Genomic DNA, 22714 nt, shown 5'->3' on the forward strand with positions numbered 1-22714 from the left:
CAGAGCTCCGACTTTGACCCAGGCCTCCTAACTCCCGGTGCAGTGCTCCTTCCAAGACACCCGCAGGTATTCCGAGCTTCAAAGGAAAAGGCGCTTAAAAGTGGTTTGTACGTTTTAAACCACGCACGAGATGTTCTGTCAACTGCGGTATATGTAACTGACAAAATGCCACTGCGGAGGTTTAAGGTCACGCAACCAACGCTACCAGAGGAGCCAGGAGGGCACTTTCAAATCTTCCGCGCACGTGGTTGCCACCTGCAACCAAAAATACCCGGACTCCTCCGGCAGCACTCTAGAAAACGCGTTGGCTGTTTCTGGCACGGTGGGGCCACCGTACAGCATCAAGGGTACGGTCTCCAGTCTAGCGGTGCCCCACAGCCTGACGACAGGTGTGACAGCGTTACCCTCTACCTGCCCTGGTGCCTCAGTCGGCAGCCAGAAATAGGTGGGCGTCGCTTGGCGGTTGGCGGGTTTCGGGGGAGGAGGCGGGGCGGCGTCTTCCTCACGTGACCCGAGCTGCGCCGAGCGCGTCGCTTTACGCCCCGCCGCCCCCGGGTCGGGCGAGGTCTGCGCCTGCGCGGGCGCCGGCTTGCGGTCTAGCTCGTTCGCTCGCGGTCCTGCGGGACGCCGGGGGCGATGGGTGAGTGCGGGGGCGGGCTGGGGAGGCACCGTGCTTCTCTCGGCTTCTGGTTGGAGAGACGCGCGGCTTGGAGAAGGGGACGCGGGGGTGGCCGGCAACCTTGGGGCTCAGCCCTGTCCTGCGCGCGCCGGCTGCTCTGGCCGGCAGCTGCGGGCCCCACCCTGACGGCGAGCGCGGAATCGCTTCTGAGCCTCCTCCCGCCGCCCGTGCCTGTGGGAGCGAACTTTCCCGGGAAGGAGGCTGTGCGTTCACTAGGGCGCAGGCACCTCCCCAGAGCTAATGAACAGCTAGGGCGGGGAGGGGCCGGGATTTCCCTGCACTTGGGGAGAGCGGCGCTGGCACCGCGGAGGGCCTCCTGCCCCCCCGGGAGCCCGGGATTCTGGCCTGCTCAGTCCGGGACCCCTGACTCTGGAGTATCAGAGACAAAAGGGGCTTTAGTGATCTTGTGCACCCCCCTGTCTCTTTTTAACAGGTTGGGGAAATGGACGCCTGGAGAACGGTAAGTTCCCCCACATAGCCTTGCAGTGCTGCTTCTGCGACACCATATTGCAATGCATTATAGGAAACTCAGTTGTACGAGGCTGTTCCGAGACGGGGTTGTTGTTAATTGTTAGTCTGTGTACCAGTTATTTGGTGTTACGGTTAGCTTGATGGAGTATGTCAACACTTCAGCTGTATTTACCCTTTATGCATAACCTTTCCTTTGCCCTTTACCGCCCTATACAGCTGGTCTTAATTACCACCTTCTGTTTCTCTACCTGTAATCTGCGAAACAGAAGCCCCTGTACTAAATGTATAGTGACCTTACCGCTTTGGGCCGCCTTCGCCCTTGCTTTGAAAGGATTCCGTAGAATCAAAAGGTGCCAAGGACTCGTCAGGGCACGGGTTAGGCACTTTGGAACAGGAATCACCCTTAGCGCATCTCAGGGGCAAATAACAGTTATAGAAAACTCAGCTGTTCTCTATGGGAAAATAAGCTCTGAGAGGAGTTGACTCATCTGCTCTCTCGTATGGTAGATGAAAGTAAGCTCAGATTAGTGGATTTTTAAATTGTAGGCATTGCTGTGTATTGTAGTGGCAGGATAGTGTCATAGCCAGGACTAGACCCAGGTGGATCTTGTTCTGATTGCTGACGCAGACCTGCTGACTAGTTAAATTCATATCCTTTGAGAATTACAGTCACCTTCTCCCCAGTTTTTGCACAGAGACCTTTGTGCTGTGATCATAGCTGGATCGTGCTCATCCATGTAGACTGTAAATTACACTGAGTATTTAGATTTTAGGGTCTTTTTTTACACCACATAAGTTTGACACTTGTAGTTGCTTGAAAGTCAGGATAACTTTGCTTCCCTAAGTTGAGACAGGTTGAGTGTTTTAGATAGCAAGCAAGTGTAAAGTTATGGTAAATAAATTTTGCAATAAATTGCAAAGACTTGTCGACGTTAAAGGATTTAAATACAGAGATTAGTTTAGCAAAGAAATTTAGCCATGTTCACAGTATAGGTAAACATGCAAGGTTCTAAACTCCATTCCAGAGAATACTGTGCACACTATCCTTCCGATGCTAAGTTAAGAACCTGTTCATGCCATCCTGGTGTGTAGGATGAAACTAGGGGAAAAGCTTTAAATATTATGAAGTCTGGGAGGGTTTCATAACATTTCTTTTTCCTATCTAGGCCTATTTTTTAAATCTGAGACTCTCAGTATATAGTAATGTTGGTCAGTAAATGACTGGCTAGTAATAGTCTCCATTATTGCAGACAGTCACGACAAACTAGATGAAGTGCCCTTAATTTGGAAAATTTTGGAAAGTAATACAAGTACCACTCCAGTAAAAATCAAAAATAAACAGTTTTTATTATTCAAGTGCACAAATAACTTGATTTGTATAGTCAAGGAACATATGTAAACAGCTTGTAGGTGGTGACTTTAGAATTTAAAATGTATGTGTTTAGTATGTAAAAATGTAATATTTTTTTTCATTCACTGATCAGAAGAATGAAATGTTTGTGACATTTATAAATTGTCACAATATTGTGTAATTATGTGTACATTAATCTAAATATTTTTCTTGATTTTAACACTTTAATTCTGAAACTGAAGTGCAAAGTGTTATGTAGGTATCAAGCATTTCTATACTAAATTTTTGTTTTTTAAATATTGGTTAATCTTAGATTGGTTAGTGTAATACTAATAAGAGCTTTTAAGTTTTGGCTGAAACAGTGAAAAAAAAAGTATGTAGTAGACTAAATGATAAATAATTATCAAACTCAATACCTTGACAAACTTCTCAAGCATCTGTGGAACATATTTTAAATTTGATTATGTTAAGTCCTGAAACCTCAGTACATTAAGGAAGGGAGGGGAGAGAAGGAATGGTTAACATTCTGGGACCTGTTTTTAAAATCCTATTTTTATTGCAAATAACAACACTAAACTGGCTAACTAAAAATTTTAGGATACTTATAAGCAACTAGAGTAAAATAAAATGCCCACTGTCTTAAAAAGTAATGAGTTTTGCTCAAAGGAAAATGCCTTGAATACAAATTAAGGAACAACAAATTTTTTCAAGAATAAATTGAAATAACCATCTAACTTAGGAATTAGAAGAAAAGCCCAGACAAAGCAGAAAAGGAGATAAGAAAGAGGAAAAGCAAATTTACAAAATTTTAAACTGAGAAATAGCAAAACTGGTCATTCAAGAGCTGGTTGGTTCTTTGCTGGGAGTGGGAGGGTTATAAATTAGATAAATTGGTTACTCTGCTCAAGAAAGAAAGGAGCATAAATATACAAGGTTACAAATAATTTTTTTAAAACAGCAAGTGCTTTATAAGACTATATAAATCCAGGTTTTATTTTTTATTTTTAAGGAAATCCAATTATCAAAATTGACTCCAGAAGAGAGAACCTAACAGACTAATAACAATGGAAGAAATTGGGAAAGTTATCAAAAAACTGTCATCCGGCAAAACACCAAGCCCAGATGGTGTTACAGGTAAATTTCTTTAAACTCTCAAGGAATAGATCATTTTGATAAGATTTAAATTGTTCCACAGTATAAGGAAGGAAAAAAATCACAAATACTTTTGTTCTACAAAGCCAGTGGAACATTGACACTGGAAGTTGATGTGAAGATAGTACTAAAATTGAAAACTCGATCTGTTCTGAAAAGTAACGTGAAATTTTAAAATGAAATATTAATAAATGGAATTTAGCACTATGTTAAAAGAATATTTCACTATGGCAAATTAGGATTCATCCCCATGTTACTAGGGTAAGTAATTACCAAGAAATATGCTAACATAATATACCAGATAAAGACATCAGAAAAGAATAATAATAGCTCATCCTTGTTGGTTACCTATTGTACTCCATACTGCCCTCCTGGGTGCCTTACATGTTATTAACTCAATTAATTGAGCCAGCCTGTGAGATAGGTAGCATCTCTAATTTATAAACAAGGAGACTAAGCCAGTGGTCCCCAACCTTTCTGGCATGAGGGACTGGTTTCATGGAAGAGAATTTTTCCATGGACAGGGTCGGGGGGGTGGTTTTGGGATGATTCAAGCACATTACATCTATTGTGCACTTCTGTTATTATTGCATTTAACTTGCCACTCACTGATAGGGTTTTGCTATGAGTTTGCAAGCAATTGATTTATTATGGTCTCTGTGCAGTCAAACCTCTCTGCGAATGATAATCTGTCTTTGCAGCCACTCCTCAGTGCTGGCATCACTACCTCAGCTCCACCTTGCACAGAGTAGATCCTTTGCGTGCATAGTTTACAGTAGGGTTAACACTCCTATGAAAATCTAATGCCCCTGCTGATCTGACAGGAGGCTAGAGCTCAGGTGGTGATGTGAGTAATGGGGAGTGACTGTAAATACAGATGAAGCTTTGCTTAGTTGCCAGCCGCTCTCCTCCTGCTGTGCAGCCTGGTTTCTAACAGGCCACACAGCCCAGGGCTTGGGGACCGCAGGACTAAGCCATGGAGACACTGAGTGACTTGTCAAAGGTCACACAGTAGATGTGTGGTGGAGCTAGGATTTGAACCCAGGCTATGAGCAGGTACCAGAGGCTGTACTCTTAAATGTTACACTGGCTCTATTTCCAGTATCATCTGTATGGTTATCTCAGGAGCTCTCTAAAAGCACTTGAGGCCAGGCATGGTGGCTCACGCCTATAAAGCCAGCACTTTGGGAGGCCTAAGTAGAAGGATCGCTTGAGCTTGAGGCCAGGAGATTGAGACCAACCTGGGCAATAACAAGATCCTGTCTCTACAAAATATGCGAAAATTAGCCAGGCGTGGTGGCCCACACTTGTAGTCCCAGCTACTGGGGAGGCGGAGGCAGGAGGATCCCATGAGTATAGGAGTTGGAGACTGCAGTGAACTGAGATCATGCCACTGCACTATAGCCCAGGCAACAGAGCAAGACTCTGTCTCCAAAAAAAAAAAAAAAAGCATTGACCAAAGTTCAAGGTAGATTCTTGAGTTAGTGGTGGTGGGTAGGGGTGGAGGTGGTTGAACTTCATTAAAACAAAAATAAATACATTTCCTTCACATGTTTAAAATTCTCTAAGATTATCAATTGATCATTAGTACTAGAAAAATGGAATCCATTTTTAATGGGAAACACAATTGCATAGTAAATAGTGGGGGACAGGGGCTTAAGTTATAATTGCAGTTGCAACTATACTAATTTTTAAAATGAATATGGAATGAAGTGGGTTTTTTAGCATGATTTGTAAGATGAAATTATATGATAGTATTAGGAAAACATCCTTCACATTTGCAACATATCCTAATGATGAATAGGGATAGGTGATAAACGGGGAGGGATACTTGGGGGAAATAAATATTTTATAGGTCAGTTGATCAGTGAACATTTTCATGTCATGATTTGTTTCCCTCTGTAAACTTTGAAACCACTAGGACTTGGATTATGAAGCCTCCCTTTTCTCAAACCTAAAGCCAGCGTCATGATTAATGGTAATCTCTAGGAGAGTTCCCACAAACTCAAGAAAAATATAAGGTTGTTCACTATTACTATAATTTTGTTTGGGAAGTATCTGCCAGTCTAGTAAGATAGAAGAAAGAAAGCTGTGTATTATAAAAAGAAGGCAAAATTATTTGTAAGTGTTATTTTATATTGTGGAAACTGAAATTCACTAAAAAACTGAGAATTAGTGAGAGGATTCAGTTAAGTTAGCACGTTCTTACCTTAATACAGAAGAATTGGTAGCTTTTTCATATACAGATAAAAACCAGTTAGAAAATTAATGGAAAGAAGCAACCCATTCATCATAACAACCAGAAAGGTAAAATACTTACATATAAGAAATAGGATCTATGTGAAGAAATGTTAAATGCTATAACGTTTGTAAAAAGATATAAGTAAATAGTAAGTAAAATCATGTCCTTGTAAAGTTAAGATTCAATTTTGAAAACATGACCAGTTTTTAAAATTTACATATAAAGACACTTCTACCGTAAAATATCAGTAGGATTTTGGGGAGGAACATGACAAAAATACACTAAAGTTTACCTGAGAAAAGTGAGAGAACCAAGAAAACTATAATTCTGGTGAGAGTAGAGGGGGAAGCCGTACTAGATAATGAAATATATTCTGATGCTGCAATAGGTTAAAATAAGTCAGTACTAGAGAAGAAATATTAATACTAGGCTATTAGTGGAAAAGAATGGAGTGCAGAAAGAAATGGAAATGCCTGTGGGTGTTTAAATTATGCAGACCACTGATGAAAACAAAGCTCATCAGCCATTGATGTTGGTAATCTCTCTCTTTTTTTTTTTTTTTTTTTCCTAAGAGACACAGTATCACTCTGTCACCCAGACTAGGGTACAGTGGCATAGTCAGCTCACTGCAGCCCAAACTTCTGGGCTCAAGTGACCCTTATGCCTCAGCCTCCCAAGTAGCTGGGATTACAGGCATTTGCCATTGCATCTGGCAGCGTTAGCAATCTCTTATCTTTGCCTCACTCCTTATACTGAAATTCCAGCGAGATTACAGTACAGGTGATAAATGAAACCACAGAAATTGTAGAAGGAAGCCAGGATGACTTGTTTATAATTTGGGGATAATGAAGACCTTCTAAGGAGGACATAAATTCTAGAAGTCAAGATTGATAGATTTGCTATCCAAATTAAGAATTTCAGTATCACAAAAATGATGCGGACCAAGTGGGGAAAGTATTTGCCACAATTTAACTAATATAAGCAGGACTGATTTTCTTCAAATGCAAAGATATTTTACTTATCAATAAGAAAAACAAAGTGCCAACATAAAAATGGCGAACACATGTGAAAACTTGTAGTAAAACAAACTAAAATGGTCAATGAAAATGAAAGATGCTGAATTTTATTCAAAAATTTTAGGTAGCAAAATAGTTCATCCAGGCATGGGTACAAGGTTGCCTGTTTAAAAAAAAAAGAAAAAAAAGAAAAACAGCAACCATAAATGGGAAACAAGATAAATTATATAGTGCAATCATCAGTGGAGTACTGTGCAGTAGAGTACTCTAAACACTGAGGATACTAGATTCTAAAATGCATTATTGTACACCTCATTTTTTCACTTAGTAGTGTGTTCTTTTCATCTTTAAGATGATGGATAGTTTGGAAGAGGGCAGGGAATAGGGGACAGGTGAGTGTGACCGGAGTCAGGTAGACTGTTCCAGGTGCCTTTACACTAGGTTAGGTGAGAGACAAAGACTTGAGTAGACCAGCAACCCTGGAGGAGAGGCTGTCTGTGTATTTAATTGATTTATAGCTTTATTTTCCCACTAGTCACTTAAATACACATTTCTTTTGTGAATTTTTATTTAAGTGATTTTTTCTTGTTACTGGATCTATAAACGGCCTAATTCCTAGGAATCTGGTATCTCTCCATTGAGCATACAGGTGACTTCATCTAACTATATTAGTACCTACCAAAATTGAAAATCATTCCTCTCTTTGTTTAAATTGCAGTGGAACAAATTTTCAAAACAGGTTTCTTCAAATGAACAAAATGTTTTGGTTCTCGGAGGTGGTGTGGCTCATCTGGTCAGGGAAGTAACAGTGAAAGATCAAAGCTCTGCCATTGCTCAGCTCTCTGGGTACAAACAGGTGCCTTTTAGTGGGAAAAGAGTTTCCTGCCTTCCTTCCTTAGGGTAGACTTTGGGCCTGCAATGACATGCAGTCATAAGTCTTCTAAACTGAGGGCAAGTTTATCTTTTCTAATAGAAGCGTGACAGCAAGTCAGTTCAAAAACCAAAGAGGCTATAGGCCATAGATTGTACAAATGTTTACATTTTCTTAGTAATCTATATTCTAGGAAAGGGACACACAGATCTTGGTGTAATATATGTGTGTATATATATATGTGTAATATATTTGCTTCACATGAGAAAGAAAAAAAGGTACAGTAATGTTGAGAAGGGTCTTGGCATTTTCCTAAGGGTCCTAGCCTGCTTCTCCATCCTCATGGAACATCCCCATTCTTCTCCACCTGCACTGTGCTCCTACAGGACACGCACTAGTAATTCCTCAAAAATATGATACTGCTGCTCCTTTAGCTAAAATAGGCTTCACCCTGTGTACATAGCAACACCTATTCAGTTTTCAAATCCCAGCAGTTGTATCCTGCCTGTCATTCCCTCCAGACAGCTAGTTAATGACCCCCTCCTCAATGGGACCTTGATACCTTGTACATACTTCCATGATTGCATTTATTACCCTGCAGTCTAATTATATGCATGTCTTATCTCCCCTGACATACATTTTCACTCTAATCTTGAAAGGTGGATTGTATTGGCCTAGTTTATTAATGTGGAAACTGAGGCTCAGGGGTGAAGCAGTTTACTTTCAGTCACTTTGGAACTTTCTCATCTATCTGTCACTGAAGGCTTTTGTTGTCCTGATTAGACCTTCATTATTGTCATCTCTAACTTTATTTCCTAAAAATTTATAATTTTTTGTTATGTGGATAAATTGTATCATGCTGAAGGTCAGGACTTTCAGTATACTTGTCGCTAAAATAGGGTACATTGTACTCGATGGGTAGACTTTCATCCCTCACCCCCTCCCACCTTCCCTCCTTCTTAGTTTCCAGTGTTCATTACAGCTCTTTATGACCATATATATCCTTTGTTTAGCTCCCACTTATAAATGAGAACATGTGGTATCTGTTTTTCTATTCCTGAGATATTTCACTTAGGATAATGGTCTCCAGTTCCGTCCAGGTTGCTGCAAAAGACATTATTTCATTTCTTTTTGTGGCTGAGTTCTCTGTAGTATATATATGCCACATTTTTTTAATCCATTCATCAGTTAACGGACACTCAGATTGATTCTATATCTTTGCAGTTGTGAATTGTGCTGTGATAAATATTCTGGTGCAAGTGTCTTTTTGATAAAATGACTTCTTTTCCTTTGGGTACATACCCAGTAATGGGATTGCTGGATCGAATCGTAGGTCTACTTTTAGTTCTTTGAAGAATCTTCATACTGCTTTCTGCAGTGGTTGTACAAGTTTACATTCCCACCCACAGTGTTATAAGCTTTCCCACAACCGCGCCAACATCTATTGTTTTTTGACTTTTTAATAATGGTGATTCTGACGGGGTAAGGTGGTATCTCATTTGGTTTTAATTTGCATTTCCCTGATAGTGATGTTGAGCATTTTTTTGTATGTTGGCCATTGGTCTATCTTCTTTTCAGAAGAGTCTGTTCATGTCATTTGCCCACTTTTTGATGGGGTTATTTGTTTTTTTCCTGTTGATTTGTTTGCATTCTTTGTAGATTCTGGATATTAGCCCTTTGTCAGATACACAGTTTGCAAATATTTAAGTCCCATTTATTTATTTTTGTTGTTGCTGTATTTGCTTTTGGAGTCTTACTCATAAATTCTTTTCCTAAGCCAATGTCTAGAAGAGTTTTTCCTACATTTTCTTCTAGAATTTTTATGGTTTCAGGTCTTACATTTAAATCTCTGAGTCATGTCGAGTTAATTTTTGTATATGGCAAGAGATAGGGATCCAGTTTCATTCTACGCATGTGGCTATCCAGTTTTTCCAGCACTATTTATTGAATAGGGTGTCCTTTCTTCAGTGCATGTTTTTGTCTCCTTTGTCAAAAATCAGTTGGTTTTATTTCTGGGTTCTCTCTTCTGTTCCATCAGTCTATGTGTCTACCTTTATACCAGTACCATGCTGTTTTGGTTACTATAGCCTTGTAGTATAATTTGAGGTCAAGTCATGTGATGCTTCCAGATTTGTTCTCTTTGCTTAGAATTGCTTTGACTATTTTGGGTCTTTTGGTTCCCTATGAAGTTTAGGATTATTTTTTCTAGATCTGTGAGAAATGACATTGGAATTTTGACGGGAATTGCCTGGAATCTATAAATCACTTTGGGCAGTATGGACATTTTAACAATGTTGATTTTTCCAATCCATGAGCATGGGATTTTTAAAATTTGTGTCATCTGCAATTTCTTTCATCAGTGTTTTGCATTTTCCTTATAGAGAACTTTCATCTCCTTGGTTAAGTATATTCCTAGGTATTTTATTTTCTTTGTAGCTACTATAAATGGTATTGAGTTCTTTATTTGGCTCTCAGCTTGACTGTTACTAGTTTGTAGAAATGCTACTGATTTGCATACATTAATTTTGTAACCTGAAACTTTACTGAATTTATTTATCAATTCTAAGAGTCTTTTGGTGGAATTTTTAGGGTTTTCTAAGTGTAAGATCATATTGTTGGCAAACAGGGATGGTTGGACCTCCTCTTTCCCGATTTGGATGCCCTTTATTTCTTTCTCTTGCCTAATTGCTCTGGGGTGGACTTCCAGTACTATGTTGAATAGAAGTGGTGACAGTGGGTATCCTTGTCTTGCTCTGGTTCTTGGGAATGTTTTCAACTTTTCTCCATTCAGTATGATGTTGGCCACAGGTTTGTCATATATGGCTTTTATTATTTTAAGATGTGTTCTTTCTATGCCTATTTTGTTGAGGCTTTTTATCATGAACGGATGCTAGTTTTTCTCAAATGCTTTTTCTGTATTGAGGTAATAATATGGTCTGTTTTTTAATTGTTTATGTGGTGAATCACATTGATTGATATGGATATATTGAACCATTGTTGCATCCCTAGGATGAATCTCAATTGATCATGGTGGATTATTTATTTATGTATTTATTTATTTATTTTGGACGTGCTGTGAAATTTGGTTTCCTAGTATTTGTTGAGGATTTTTGCATCTATGTTTATGAGGGATATTGACCTGTAACTTTCTTTTTTTATTGCGTCCTTTCCTGGCTTTGGTATCAGGTGACACTGGCTTCATAGAATGAGTTAGGGAGAAATCTTTAACTTCTGAAAATAGTTGAATAAATTGAGACAAGTTTAACTTGAAAAACATGAAAAAGGAGAATGTAGCATTATAAAGTTAGAAAATTTAGATAAACCACCCACTTTAGCTTTTTTAATATGTATATGTTTTGATAAAAATAGGATTGTGCCATAATACTGTTCATAACAAAAGTATTCTCCTTTTTTGTTTGCTTTTTTCTGTAACACTATTTAGTCATCAAATAAAGGGCTCACCATTATCTACATTTCATAAACACACTAAAAATTCAAACTTGATGCCATACTGAACCTTAAATACTTTTTTTTTTTTGAGATGGAGAATTATTTTTTGAGACAGGGTCTCTGTTGCCCAGACTGGAGTGCAGTGGTGTGATCATAGCTTACTGCAGCCTCAGACTCAAGTGATCCTACCACCTTGGTCTCCAAAAGTGCTAGAATTATAAGCGTGAGCCACTGCACCAGGCCTGATACTCCTTTATTTCTAATGACTGTATAGTGTCTCATCGTTCAGGTACATCTTCATTTATGCAGTGTGTCCCTTGTTGAGCATTTAATTTTTAATATTTGCCATTAAGAGTTGCTAGGACTATCTTATGGTTGAATCTTTGTGTATATCTTGTGTAAATCATTTTCTTAAGCTGTATTTTTAGAAGGAAAATTATGGCTGTGTGTGTGCGCCAAGTTTTATGCTACCTATCTGTGGCTCCTGCAGATACAAGCTCCTCAAGCACTGATGCTTTCTGATTTTTTCTGTGCGTCAGTTATGCACTCTTAATTTACCTTGACAGTGATTATGTTTCTCTTTAATATCTTTCGTCCTGAATGTTTAGCAGTTTACAGCAACACGTGTGTGGTATGGGGAGGAGAAAACATAAGGAACTTGACAGTTTTTTGTCATCAAAGACTTAGATGGTTCATCTGCCCTATTTTGGTATTTTATTTCCCCATTAAAACACTTAAATGTGGTTAGAGTTGCTTTTGCCTCTTGGCTGTTGTGAGTAGTGCTGCTATGAACATGGGTATATAAGGTCTTTGAGACTCTCCTTTCAATTATTTTGGATATATTCCCAAAAGTGGGGTTGCTGGATCATATCTACTATTTTTAATTTTTTTGAGGAACCATCATGCTGTTTTCCATAGCGGTTGTACCATTTTATGAACGCAGTGCGTGAGTGTTCCAACTTCTCCACATCCTCACCAGCACTTGACTTTTTCTGGGAGGCTGTTGATAGTGGCCATCCTAATGGGTGTGAGGTGATAACTCCCTGTGGTTTTGATTTGTATTTCTCTAATGATTAGTGATGTTGAGCAGTTTGCAATTTGTATGTCATCTTTGAAGAAATGTTTGTTCAAGTCATTTGTCTTTCTTTTAATAGGATTATTTGGCTGGGTGCGGTGGCTCATGCTTGTAATCCTAGCACTCTGGGAGGCCGAGGCGGGTGGATCACTCGAGGTCAGGAGTTCGAGACCAGCCTGAGCAAGAGTGAGACCCCGTCTCTACTAAAAATAGAAAGAGATGATCTGGCCAACTAAAAATATGTATAGAAAAAATTAGCCGGGCATGGTGGCGCATGCCTGTAGTCACAGCTACTCGGGAGGCTGAGGCAGTAGGACCGCTTAAGCCCAGGAGTTTGAGGTTGCTGTGAGCTAGGCTGACACCACGGCACTCACTCCAACCCGGGCAACAGAGGGAGACTCTGTCTCAAAAAAAAAAAAAAAAAAAAAATAGAATTATTTGATGTTTTGTTGAGTTGTAGTTAAATGTGATCTCTTACATGTTGAGGAATTAAAATCAATTTAAAGATATTTAGACTGATATACCTAAAATAGAAATTATCATGTTGTCCCCAAATAAAGGTGATTTCCATCCAGGACCATCCGTGGAATGTAGGAATTGTTCTGGATGATTCAACTATTTGGATCTGTTTGTTTGGGGGGTTTTTTGGTGGTGGTGGGGGTCAGATTTAGATAACTACCAAGGAAAGATACTGCATTTCATGGAAGCAGATGTATTCCAGGGGTAGGACTTTGTCTTAGTTCCACTCATAAGCTAAGCCTATCTATTTAGGCTTCAAACATTTTTCAGCACTATCTGATGTAGCCACCTCTTATCCCAGGGCAGCCTCCCAAAGTCATTGCCATCTGTGGTATGGTAGCAGAGATGTGAACCTTGGAGTCAGTCAGACTGCATTTCAAAATGTCATTCCCACCAGTTACTAGCTGTACGTTGGACAAAGGAGAATATTGGTTTTATTTAGTTGTAAAACTGGGAAAAATAATTACTTTATGGAGTTGTTTTGAGAATTAAATATATGAAAATATAGTGCAAAATACATACCTGCAGGCCTTCCTTGACTCCATTCTCCCACACTCCACCTCTGAAAATACGTGTTTAGTGTCCCTTACCAGCGTACTCACAGCACATATTTATCATAGAAGTATCACAGTGTGGTATAATTGTTTACCTTAGCAAATTCTCCTGTTAGTTTATGAGTGCCTTGCCTTTGAATCTCTAGCACTTAGCACAGGACCTAGTTCATAGTAGGTACCAAATTAGTATTAATAGAAAGAATGAGTACGTGTCTTACTATTTTATTTCTCATGGGAAGGACTTCGAGTCTATTTCAGTTGCACAATGGATACGTACTGTTATGTAGCATAGCCAATGCTTATGAACTAGTCTAGTGGCTCTCAAAATTTTTTGGTCTTAGGACCCATTTATACTCTTAAATTATTATGGGCCCCAAAGAGCTTTTGTTTATGTGGATTGGTATTCAAGGCCTTAGGAATTTAAAATAAAGATATTAATTAATTTTAAGGTAATGATAAACCCATTACATGTTAATATAACATATTTTTATGAAAAATAACTATTCCCCCACAACTTTTTTTTTCATAAGAAGAATGTTTTACAGTTTTCCAAGTCTCTTTCATGTCTGACTTAAAAGATGGGTGACGTCTCATATCTCCTCCCGCATTCAGTCTGTTGTGATAAGTTGTTTTGGTTAAGGTATATGCCGACAACCCAGCCTCACGTAGATATCTAGTTGGAAAAGGGAGGACCTCCTGGCCTCCCAAAAGGATCTGAGGGCCCTCCAGGAGTCCTCTGAAGGGGACTAAGACCACCGATCTAGGCTAAAAAGGAAAGTGTAGTACTGTCCAAAAATTAGAGGAGGGATTGGGGGAAATTCCATGTGTTTAGCTCTCTACAAAAAAGATTTAACTTGCAAATCAAAACCACAATGAGATGTCACTTAACTCCAGTGAGAACGGCCTTTATCAAAAAGTCCAATAATAATAAATGTTGGCGTGGATGCAGAGAGACAGGAACACTCATACGCTGCTGGTGGGACTGCAAACTAGTACAACCCCTGTGGAAAGCAATATGGAGATACCTTAAACAGATACAAGTAGACCTACCATTTGATCCAGCAATCCCATTATTGGGCATCTACCCAAAAGAACAAAAGACATTCTGTAAAAAAGGCATCTGCACCCGAATGTTTATTGCGCACAATTCACAATTGAAAAGATGTGGAAACAACCCAAATGCCCATCAGTACATGAGTGGATTAGTAAAATGTGATATATGTATACCATGGAGTATTACTCAGCTATAAGAAATAACGGTGATATAAAATCTCTTATGTTCTCCTGGATAGAGTTGGAACCCATTCTACTACGTGAAGTATCCCAAGAATGGAAAAATAAGCACCACATGTACTCACCAGCAAATTGGTTTCCCTGATCATCACCTAAGTGCACATTTGGGAATAACACCAATTGGGTGTCGGGCAGATGTGGGTGGGGAAGGGGATGGGTGTATACCTACGTAATGAGTGTAATGCTCACTGTCTGGGGAACGGACACGCTTGAAAATCTGACTCGGGGAGGTGGGGGGCATGGGGCAATATACATAACCTAAACTTTTGTACCCCCATAATATACTGAAATAAATAAAAATAAAAAAATAAATAGATTTAACCATATTTATTATTTGTAGGTTAAAAAAAATTCTTCATGAAGAATAAAAATCTGAAGCAACATGATGGATTCAGAAGCTCATGAAAAGAGGCCACCAATTCTAAAATCTTCAAAACAAGATGTATCACCTCACATTACAAATGTCAGTGAAATGAAGCATTACTTGTGTGGCTGCTGTGCAGCTTTCAACAACGTAGCGATCACATTTCCTGTTCAGAAGGTCCTTTTTCGGCAGCAGCTATATGGCATCAAAACCCGGGATGCGGTACTTCAGTTGAGGAGGGATGGATTTCGAAACTTATATCGCGGAATCCTTCCCCCGTTAATGCAGAAAACAACTACACTGGCACTTATGTTTGGTATGTATGAGGATTTATCCTGCCTTCTCCGCAAGCATGTCAGTGCTCCAGAGTTTGCAACCCGCAGTGTGGCCGCAGTACTGGCAGGGACAACAGAAGCAATTTTCACTCCATTAGAAAGAGTTCAGACATTGCTTCAAGACCACAAGCATCATGACAAATTTACAAACACTTATCAGGCTTTCAAGGCACTGAGATGCCATGGAATTGGAGAGTATTATCGAGGCTTGGTGCCCATTCTTTTCCGCAATGGACTCAGCAATGTCTTTTTTTTTGGCCTTCGAGGTCCCATTAAGGAGCATCTGCCTACTGCAACGACTCACAGTGCTCATTTGGTCAACGATTTTATCTGTGGAGGTCTTTTGGGTGCCATGTTGGGATTCTTATTTTTTCCAATTAATGTTGTAAAAACTCGCATACAGTCTCAGATTGGTGGGGAATTTCAGTCTTTCCCCAAGGTTTTCAAAAAAATCTGGCTAGAACGGGACAGGAAACTGACAAATCTTTTCAGGGGTGCCCATCTGAATTACCATCGGTCCCTCATCTCTTGGGGCATAATCAATGCAACTTATGAGTTCTTGTTAAAGGTTATATGAAAAAAATCATCAGTTAAGTGCCATTTATCAACTGAATGCCTAAGAAGAATGCAGTTTGGCCTCTTTCCTAATTGGCCAACTACAAGTTGGTGTCTTAAGTCCAGGCCACAGTGAGTTACGGCCAAAGCTGTTTTCCTTAAGCATCAACAAAAACAGAATAAAAGGTTTCATTAGGAAAGTTTAAGGGTTTTTTTGTTTTGTTTTGCTTTTTTAAAATCATTATCTAAGAACTGTAGGCCAATTACTTGCTAAATAGCTGTCCATCTGATGGCCTTTGACAGGGAACCTAATACCCAAGATATGATTCCTTTTCTCAAAATAGTCTTTAAACCTTCTGCATTGGAACACACGTGGCCAGGACCAGCCAGGGAAAAGGCCCTTAAGGCCCCGGGATTTCTCAAGCTTACTTTGTTACTCCATGTGTTGCTTCTCTGCTCTCAGCAGTTACAATGGGTAGTCTTTATCAAACTCAAGCATATGACAAAGGGGCAGAACTGAAGAGAAACAGCTTATTAGGTATAGACTTTTCATGATAAATTGCTTGTACTGGTTTTAAAACTAAGCACCTGTTGCATAGTCATTATCTGTACCATTTCCATTTCGACGTGGTAGAATCAAGCAGCTAACGAAAGTTCCCATTTTGCTTTCTTGGTTTGAAAGTTTTCTGTTTAATTCTGAATGTGATCTTCAACCTTCCAAAGTATACTTAGGTTAATTTCACTTATTTCATTGCCAAAAGATGGAGGGATATAGGTTATTTTTGTTACAGGTCTTTCATTCTTTTAAGAAGTTTCATGTTGCATGTAGAGATCAAACTCTAATTAGCTTGGTTTCTTTGAATAATTGGTGCCAATTTAGCAAAGGGCTTTGCGATATTTTTTCCATTTAGTTTTATGTCCTATTCAAGCATCCCGTTCTCTTGAAACTCTCCTTTTAAAATAAACACTTCCATAAAATTTTATTTTAGAAGTTTATTAATGCAATCCCAGATTCCCCCCAGTTTCTAAATGTTATAGAGCGAGGGGAAAGACTCAGGATAGCTTTCACTCCACATTATTAGCTGTCTTTTATTTTACTCTTGGAAGTAAAGACTTCTTTAGGATTTTGACATTTTGGGAACCCAGTTTACCGTTGTGTCACTTAAACAATAAGATAGTTTGAGAGCATATGCTCTACAGACATTGGAGGGGTTATTCTGTATTCTAGAAGTGATAGTAGCCAGATCACATACTCATCCCTTACTTAACAAAAGCTTACTTGTCAAAAGAATCAGAAAATAACTAAGATATTTTTTCAAGATAAGGCAAAATGACTCAGACACCAATTAAATAACTAATGAAGAATAAGAAATAACCTGGAAAAGTGGTTTATGAATCCTTTAAAAGCCCCAATCTGTAAATACTGTGTAGTTAAGATTGTTTTCCAGCTTCTGACATGACAGTAGGTCTCTTATTAACTAGTTTTTTATCTTTCTGGGTAATTGCATGTGAATATGTGCACTTACTGACCAAAATAAACTCAGAGCCTCAACTGGTAGTTTACTCGAAGTTTCTGGGCAAATAGTCCAAAAACACTGTTTACCTCTAAATGCAGTATGACTGGTTAAATAAAGTGAAGATCCTTCTTCCAACTGTAAAGGATTAGGAGGCATATTAAGCATTAGCTAGAGCTAGACAGTAAGGAAGCTAAATAGCTGTATAGCAGCTCTGTTTGACAATGTTGTGCTGGATATAATAGTTTATTTTAAATGATTTAAAGTACTGACGTAGTGATTTCAGAAAAAAAGAATTCAACACCAAATAAATGTGAGTAGCATCCTTTGGCCTATTACAGAGTCAGGATTTGAAGGGAATTGAGTTTCAGAAACGAAGAAGGCACCTTGGTGCCTGACCACTCCCCCCTTCACGTGTGTGCCCCTGAGCACTCATGGGCATGTCTAGCTCTCAGGTGCGTTAGCCTGGAGTGGACTCCGTCGGGCTGCCTTCTGCTTTGCTTGCTTTCGTCTCAACACTCCATGCAGGTGGTAGAAATCGAAGTTCTAAAGCACTTTTGTGAAATAGAAGTGAAGTGAGAATTCTAACAAAAAGGCTTTGGTTTCTGCTGTCTCAAATAAGTGGCATTTAAAAAACAATTATTAGTAAATATTTTTAATAGTTTTAACTCAGTTTTTTTTTTATTTCATTGTTACTTTTTACAGCTTTTGAAGACCAAACTGCAAATACATTACCAGAGATGGTTTTGTGTTGCCCTGTAGACTTCTTAAATTTGACAAAAAAAATTGAACAGAACTTGTAACCAACAGCTTTGTCTGAACTTTAAGTCAAAATGCATTATTAAGAAATTCTATTTTTACCTTCAGTGTGACTGCTGTGGTAATAATTTTGAAAAGGCAAACATGACTGAAAAGCTTTAAAAGTGGCCTTTCTGTTACATATGTGGCACAAACAGCTCATGAGCTCAAGACACTTATGTGTCATATTTTTTGATGCCACCAGAAATGTTATGGATTCTGTACTTAACACAGAGTGGTATGAGCCCTCAGGACTGCACCACAGACTAAACACAACCTTTATATGGTGGCAAATTTGTGTCTTATTTGTTTCATTTGTGCTTAGAGATGAAGTTGATATTTTTGTCTAAATAGTTGATATTCATCTTAATATGGTTGGCTCTGTAATCACCTGCTATATATTGTGAACTGTGCAATAAAACACAATTGTGTATATATAGTTACCTTTGGATACCTGAAGTTCCCAAGCTCAATTACAATGGTGATGCTCACTATAAGGCTGTGCAAATATGTAAGGGAATGGTGGTAGTAGAGGGGAGATATGAAATGGGAGCTAGAGGGCTTACTTCGGTGAAGCCAATCATGCTGAACGAAGGAGTATGGCAGAATGAGCGGTATGCAGTCATAAGATGAAGGGTAGACAGAAGAAAATGTGTGAAGAAACGGGAAGCTCTCAGATTTGGTTTCTTTTAAAGTATTTGTTTTCTCATGTGCAAATAAATGCATATCAAAGACTTGAACAGGCATTCTCTCTAAATATGAGAATTTTTAGTTTTTAGTGCTTTTTGCTTAATATTAAATATTTGTTGCCTGATGGTTCCCAAATTATATGGGAGTCTCTACATGTTTCCTCTTAAAATTTCATTTAAAAGTGGTTAAGCACATGAAGCCATTTTTGTTTGATATTTTGAGTTTTGTGACTATGAGTTAAATGAAATCTGTTAAATGTTTCAGAGTTAACATACTTTTGGGTAATTGTTTGGAATAAAGTTTTTTAAACCACCTTTTTGGTCTACATTTGCAGTTGGGTAGTTTCTTATTACTAGCACTTTCATTTTTGCAGTAGGCTAATCTATTAGGCTTTTAGTGACAAACATTTAGCAGACTATCTTCTAACAACTGACCTGAGGACTTTGCAGGTAAAACAGTCCTTCATTTATCCATCTTGTTTGGTCAAGAGGCTTTCCACATTATGTTTTATTTTCCAGATAGTTTAACTGCAAAGCATTTTGTTTTTTAAAGGTTTTTCTCAATTGTAATAAATTCTTCCTTACTCGATATAAACTTTCTTGGTAAATTCAGGTTATTGGTAATTTCTGTCATAATAGTGTCACTATTACAGGTTACCCCCAAGTTAAATGGTCTGGATGTTTGTGCTTTTGAGTTTTTCAGGGGTTGTTTTGTTTGTTTGTTTTTTTAAATATCTACTTTGTCTTCATAGCTGCTTCTCTCTGTTGTAGCTAATTGGTTAGGGGAGTGAAGTTACATTAGCTACACTGTTGGTGTGTATGTCAAATGTTAGCTTGCTCCCTGTCTCTAGTGACAGTTGAGGTTGCCTGATAGGTGATGGCAAGATACTGGAGCAGTTGCCATGTGTTGCTTCTAAAATTCCAGTTTGGGATAGAAGTCTATCATATAGAGAAAATGTAAATCTTGAAGTTTAAATGGGGCATTTAATCATATCTGATGAAATGTCATTTTAACTTGCTCATTACAGAGGTCTAGACCTCCAGAGTGAGGCAGCAGGTGTGACCAGGAAGGGCCCTGGGCTGCTCTGCACAGCTGCAGAGCACTCCCAGTCTCCCAGCGCCTGGCTCCTGTCTTAATCCATTTATCTGAAGTTGCCAGCTTGGGAACATTTTCTTCCTTCCCCCCAATGAGTATATCTGATTCTGGTGTAGAAATTGAGAGGAAAATAGGACCTATCTAAATTCTTGTTTCCCTTCAATCTATTCTTCATATTGTTGTCAGTAATATTTTAAAATGTCACTTTCTTCAATAAATGCCTTCCCTTTCCTCTGTTATAAAAACCAAACACCATGTCATGGTCTACAAGTTGCAGAATGATCCAGCCCTTGCCTCCTTTAATCTTCTGCTAAAACTGCCCTCTCAATCTCTGCACTCCAGCCACCAGCACTTCGAATTACTTGGGGCATGCTATACTCATCTCTGCTCCTAGCCTCTACCCATGCGGATTCCCCCTGCCCTGAATACTACCCTTCCCCACTTCATTTATGAACTCCTGCTGAGTGCTTCAGATCTCAGTTCAAATGTCACTTCTTCAAGGAAGCTGGCTCACACTTTCAGAACTAAGTCGGTTCCCCCTGTTACAGTAATATCATCATGTTCTTATTTTTCATAGCACTTACCTTTTAATTATGTTGTGATTATTTGATACCTGTTGCCCCTATAGAATGCCAGTTCCGTAAGGCAGAGACTTTGCTCTAGTTCCCACTGTTGCTAGTGCTTGACATCTGGTAGATGTCTGGTAAGTATTTCATTAGGAATGAATCAAAGTGGGTCATGGTGGTGTGCCTGTAGTCCCAGCAACCTGGCAGGCTGAGGTGGGAAGATCGCTTGAGCCCAGGAGTTCAAGTCAAGCCTGGGCAACATAGACGCTGTGCCCCTCCTCACCAAAAAAAGGAATGTGGGGACCCATGTTAGGTCTGGAGCCGAGAGGGAGACACACAAAGCCTCGTGTAGCACAATGCTGTTTATTGGAGCATCTGGGTGCAGATGGGTGGAGGCTGAAAAGAGCATCCAAGCTGAGGGAGGGAAGAGCCTTGGGTTTTACAGAGGATTTTTCCTCTGGAGGAATAAGCATCGTCCTTATCAGGAGGGATAAGGAAAGTAAGTTCCCCTCTCGCATTCCATTCCTTTATCTCCCTAGAGGTCTGGCAAAGGCTATGTGCCTAACACACCCCTAGGAAGGGGAGAGTGGTAGGTTTTATAGGAGATTTGGATGGAAGTTTGGGGAGGGTGAATTCTTTAAGCCTAACAACATAGATATTCAGGATCACAGCATTCTGGAATATCCCATCTGACCTTCTTTCATTGGGTCACAGAGGTTATGTAAGGAAAAGGTAATTTTTACACTTATCTCAAGGTACTGAACTGTCTTAGCTCAGGCTGCCATAACAAAATACCATAGACTGGGTGGCTTAAACAACAGACATTTATAGACAGTTCTGGAGGCTGGGAAGTCCAAGATCAAGGAGCCAGCAGATTTGGTTCCCGGTGAGGGCCCTCTTCTGGTTTGCAGAAGTCAACCTTGCTGTATCCTTACATGGTAGAGAGAGCTGTAGTCTCTTCCCCTTTATAAGGTCACGAATCCTATCATAGGGGCCCCACCTTCATGACCTCATCTAACCCTCATTACCTCCCAACAGCCCCACCTCCAAATACCATCACATTGCAGGTTAGGGTTTCAACATATGAATTGTGGGAGGACACAAACATTTGATCCACAATGTGAGCTACATGATTGATGAGAGTGTTCTTTATTCTCCTTTAACTTCCAAACACTGTCAGCTGTCCTTTACTCTGAGAAATGTCTAGCCAATGGAGATAAAACGTGTGCGTGAGCCAGGATTAGAATGCACAGGCACTCCATTTTTCTTGTCTTTCTTGGCACTGTTTCTGAATTGTGGAACTCAGTTGAACAAAGTTGACTGAGAAGGGCAAGAGGAAAGTATTCTTTATTTAAAATAGTTATTGACTGCTGCTTTGTTACTGTTAGAAATGCCATGAAGGCAGTGACTTGTTTTAGAGCAAACCACCTCTATTCCTGCTTTACCTTTCATCAGTGACAGAAATGAAACAAACTCAGTTCAGCTACTATGAGTTAAGCAGTTCCTTGCTCCTGATGTAGAGTACACTAACAAAAAAAATACATGCGGTTACATTGAGACGCTACCTATTTGTTTCAGATAATACTAGGAAAAAGAAACTACTTCTCTTCAAGGGTCATCATATCTGTAGTAATAGGTGGTTTATAGTAAGTAGCTTTCTCCTTTCCCTTGGGTAAAAGAAACTTCAGAATTTTCCTAGACCTTTCAGACATTTTGGGGAAAAAAGTGACTAAAACAAACTTCCATATTTTCTGGGGCTCCTCACATCTCACTTTCCACTGAATAACAGCAACACGGTTTTGAGAAGGACCTAGAGTAGGGAAAAGTAGGTACACATGGGAACTGAGATTTGCTATACCTTGAGAAAGCCAAGGTGAAGTCTAAGAAGATTAAAAGTTTGCTGCTGCTATTTGGAGCTTTGTGAAAGCTTCTACCGTTTGTGGTCCAAGAACAGAAAGGATGTTGTTTTTGTTTGAGAACTATACCAACTATATTTGAGTTTACATCAACTCAAACTAGAGGAAAACAGAATGTCTAATAATTTAAATTGGTGCCTTTTACAGTTTCTTCGTCATTTATTTTATTTAGCAAATTTGACTTCTATCTGCTTAGTGTTGTAAAAGT

At 39.2% G+C, this 22714-nt stretch overlaps 1 protein-coding gene across 5 annotated transcripts; it reads left to right on the plus strand.

The window, feature by feature from the left end:
* Nucleotides 1–367: 367 nt before the first annotated feature.
* SLC25A51 (solute carrier family 25 member 51) lies at nt 368–19242 on the plus strand. 5 transcript variants are annotated; one of them, XM_045562449.1, is made up of 4 exons: nt 368–389; nt 1113–1139; nt 3511–3635; nt 15014–19242. In XM_045562449.1, exon 4 carries the CDS (start codon nt 15056–15058, stop codon nt 15947–15949), a length of 894 nt encoding a protein of 297 aa, XP_045418405.1. In that variant the 5' UTR covers nt 368–389; nt 1113–1139; nt 3511–3635; nt 15014–15055; the 3' UTR covers nt 15950–19242. The 5 variants fall into 5 exon arrangements, with proteins under 5 accessions (XP_045418405.1, XP_045418407.1, XP_045418406.1 ...); XM_045562450.1 differs by lacking the exon at nt 368–389 and adding an exon at nt 426–445; XM_045562447.1 differs by lacking the exon at nt 368–389 and adding an exon at nt 566–640.
* Nucleotides 19243–22714: the final 3472 nt, after the last annotated feature.

Source organism: Lemur catta, chromosome 10 (assembly GCF_020740605.2).
Source record: "Lemur catta isolate mLemCat1 chromosome 10, mLemCat1.pri, whole genome shotgun sequence".
NCBI classification, from domain to species: Eukaryota; Metazoa; Chordata; class Mammalia; order Primates; family Lemuridae; genus Lemur; species Lemur catta.

Coding starts and splice junctions, on each gene's coding strand:
- SLC25A51 (XM_045562449.1), top strand. CDS start 15,056: ATGATGGATTCAGAAGCTCATGAAAAGAGGCCACCAATTCTAAAATCT.